The 3,481-nt window shown below is 36.5% G+C and overlaps 1 protein-coding gene across 1 annotated transcript; it reads left to right on the top strand.

Moving 5' to 3' along the window:
* Positions 1 to 1,296: 1,296 nt before the first annotated feature.
* On the top strand, positions 1,297 to 1,964 carry LOC138889240 (uncharacterized mitochondrial protein AtMg00810-like). Its single transcript, XM_070172518.1, has 2 exons — positions 1,297 to 1,562; positions 1,730 to 1,964. The coding sequence occupies exons 1-2, from the start codon at positions 1,297 to 1,299 to the stop codon at positions 1,962 to 1,964; spliced, it is 501 nt and encodes a 166-aa protein (XP_070028619.1).
* The last annotated feature ends 1,517 nt before the right edge of the window (positions 1,965 to 3,481 follow it).

Raw genomic sequence — 3,481 nt, 5'->3', positions numbered from 1 at the left:
GATACCTTATTCACCCCAACAAAATGGTGTTGCAGAGAGAAAGAACGAACGATTCTTAATATGGCTAGATGTATGTTGAAAGCTAAAAGTATGCCCAAGTAATTTTGGGCCGAAGCTGTTTCTTGTGCAGTTTATTTGAACAACAGGTCTCCAACAAGGAATGTTAGAGATCAAACTCCTCAATAAGTATGGAGCGGAAGAAAACCAAGTGTCAAACACTTGAGAATCTTTAGGAGCATAGTCTATGCTCATGTGCCACATCAAGGGAGAGCAAAGATTGACAATCGAAGTGTCAAGCATGTGTTTGTTGGCTATGATACAAGTTCAAAAGGCTATAAGTTATACAACCCAGTAGCGACAAGGTGGTGGTAAGTCGCGATGTTGAATTTGATGAAGAATTGGCATGGAATTGGGAAGCTCGGGAAGAAACTTCATATGATTTTCTTCCATAATTTGGTGATAAAGAAGAACCAGATACCGTGGAACCTATGCAGGATACAACTCCACCTCCTTCTCCAACCAATGTTGCATCTCCTTCTTCTCAAGAAAGTTCGAATGAACAGCCACAAATGACAAAGAGTATTCAAGAGCTCTATAAGGACATAGAAGAAGTTACTAATTTTGATTTTTTATGTTGTCTCTTTGCTGAAAGTGAACCAATGAACTTTGATGAAGCTGTTACAAACAAAAAGTGGAGACAAGCCATGGAGCAGAAGATTGAGTCAATAGAGAAGAACAACACTTGGGAGTTAACAACTCTTCCCAAGGGTCATCGAGCAATTGGAGTGAAATGGGTATACAAGACAAAGAAGAATGTCGATGGAGATGTGGAGAGATACAAGGTGCGACTTGTGGCTAAAGGCTGCAAGCAAAGGCAAGGCATTGATTATGAAGAAGCCTATGCACCTGTTGCCCGCATGGAGATGATTCGTTTGCTGATCTCTTTGGCGGCGCAAATGAAATGGAAGATCCATCAACTAGATGTCAAGTCAGCCTTCTTGAATGGATATCTTGAAGAAGAAGTCTATGTTGAACAATCATTGGGCTTCGTGGTCAAAAACCATGAAGATAAAGTGTTGCGGTTGAAGAAAGCTTTATATGGATTAAAGTAAGCCCCACGAGCATAAATGCATCGACAAGTATTTTCAAGATAATGGGTTTACTCGTTGTCTCCATGAATATTCTCTTTACCTTAAAGTTCATACTAATGGAGATATCTTACTTGTTTGTCTTTATGTTGATGATATTATTTTCACGGGAAATAACTCAAGTTTGTTTGAAGCTTTTAAAAAAGATATGTCCCATGAGTTCAAGATGACAGACGTAGGGCTCATGTCATATTACTTGGGCATAGAAATGAAGCAGATGGATGAAGGAATTTTTATCTCTCAAGAGAGCTACACAATCGAGATATTGAAGAAGTTCAACATGCTCGATTGCAACCCCGTGAACACACCGATGGAGAGTGGGACAAAATTGTCCAAGTTTGATGAAGGAGAAAAAGTAGATCCCACATTTTTCAAAAGTCTTGTGGGAAGTTTGAAGTACTTGACTTGTACCAGGTCAAATATACTCTTTGCAGTAGGAGTAGTAAGCCATTTCATGGAAGCTCCTACCTCCATTCATTTGAAAGTCGCTAGAAGAATTCTTCGCTACCTAAAAGGTACGACTTATTTTGGTTATTTTATTCCTCTTCTAGTGATTTCAACTTTATGGGATATTGTGATAGTGATTATGCGGGAGATATTGATGATAGAAAAAGCACAACTGATTTTGTGTTTTTCTTGGGTAATTCTGTTATTTCTTGGAGTTCAAAGAAACAATCAATTGTTACTCTCTCGACTTGTAAAGCTGAATATATAGCAGCAACATTTTGTACATGTCATGCTATTTGGCTGAGAAGATTGTTGAAGGAGCTCAATTTACCACAAATTGAAGCTACAGAGATTTGTATTGACAACTAAATCCGCACAGGCACTCGCGAATAATCCAGTGTATCATGATCAAAGCAAGCATATTGATACAAGGTATCACTTCATCAGAGAATGCATTGCCAAGAAGGAAGTCGAGCTCAAGTATGTGAAATCTCATGATCAAGTTGCTGATATTTTTACCAAGCCTCTCAAATTTGAAGATTTCCAAAGATTGAGATCATGTCTTGAAATGAAGAGGAAAAATAAAAAATAAGGAAGAGATTTGTGGGGCCCATATTAAATAAAAGAAGACAAAAACTAAAGGAAAAATGTGATTGGTGGAAAAGAAAGCAATGGTAAGCGGCAACTGGTTTTGATAGAACTATTGGTTTTGGTATTGCAATTTGCATGTCATGGGCTGCTTTCTAGACACGCTCATGACCCATGCAGTATGCAAATTACATATGCAAACATTCTGATTGGTTGGTTCAACGGTGGAGGCTTCTATATAAGGAGCTTCAATTCTCTTATTTCAATACACCAAAATAAGAGAAGTAGAAAGCAGTGAAAGTAATGACAGATTGTTGTTTGTGAGATAAATAGTAAATGGTAGTAATATTATAGTGAGGTGTTTAAAATAAACAGTGTTATTTCTTTCGAAGTTGTAGTAGTCTTTTGACACTACTAAGTTGTAATATTATAGTGGTAATATTGCTCCGCTCGAATATTGTATTTTACCCGTTAAAATATTTGGTGTCGTTGTTACTCTCTTGTGTTATTATTATTTACCGTGAATATTATTCCTGGGTGGGATATAATATTTTTCCCAACAATTATATGGCCACATAAAACAGGACAGGTTTAATATCACAATTATTAGACGATGGAGCAATACCTTAACAACAGAAAATAGAACAATATGATGAACATGATATGCGACCTTTCGAGGTAGTAAGGAAGTTTTTTTCTGGGAAAGAATATTTAGATCACTTGATGATAAATATGACACAGTACTACATTCTTTTTTATCAAGTGATCTACTATATTCAAAAGGAATTCGAACCAATTTAGCCACATATCGACCATACTAGAAGAAGTTTCCACGTACCTCCTCTTACTCCTTTTCGGTACGGATAGTAATGTGGACTTGATTTCAACAGCATATCTATGAGTATATATTCTGAAAAAGATTTCAGTTTTTCTCAAATCAAATGTAAGATTCCAAAATCTTTGGTTGTATTGAAAAATATCACTCTAGCTAGTTGTATTGGAAAAAAACTGAATTTATATTAAAGATGATGTGGCATGACACGTGGATTAGTTGAATGGTCAAAGAACAGCAATTGACTAAGAGGCACGGATGAAAACAGCCACGGGAAGAAGAATTTAAATAGGCACGAGACGACGTATAGATACGAGTCTCGTACCAATTTAAATTATTTACAAGCCAACGGATTAGAAGGCATTGAAAGCAAGGATCAGATGACAGAAAGGAGTCCAAATTCATTATTAAACATTTGATACGTTATAAAGTTGGTATTTAATAGGAATGATTGTATAACGACTTA

Source organism: Nicotiana sylvestris, chromosome 4 (genome assembly GCF_000393655.2).
Source record: "Nicotiana sylvestris chromosome 4, ASM39365v2, whole genome shotgun sequence".
Lineage (NCBI taxonomy): Eukaryota > Viridiplantae > Streptophyta > Magnoliopsida > Solanales > Solanaceae > Nicotiana > Nicotiana sylvestris.
This window is presented reverse-complemented; position numbering and strand designations above follow the sequence as displayed.

What these genes read in the sequence shown, in the direction of transcription:
- LOC138889240 (XM_070172518.1), top strand. Translation starts at nt 1,297, where the DNA reads ATGTCCCATGAGTTCAAGATGACAGACGTAGGGCTCATGTCATATTAC. An exon ending in AAGTACTTGACTTGTACCAG is followed by an intron (nt 1,563 to 1,729) that starts GTCAAATATACT and finishes ATATTGTGATAG; the next exon opens with TGATTATGCGGGAGATATTG.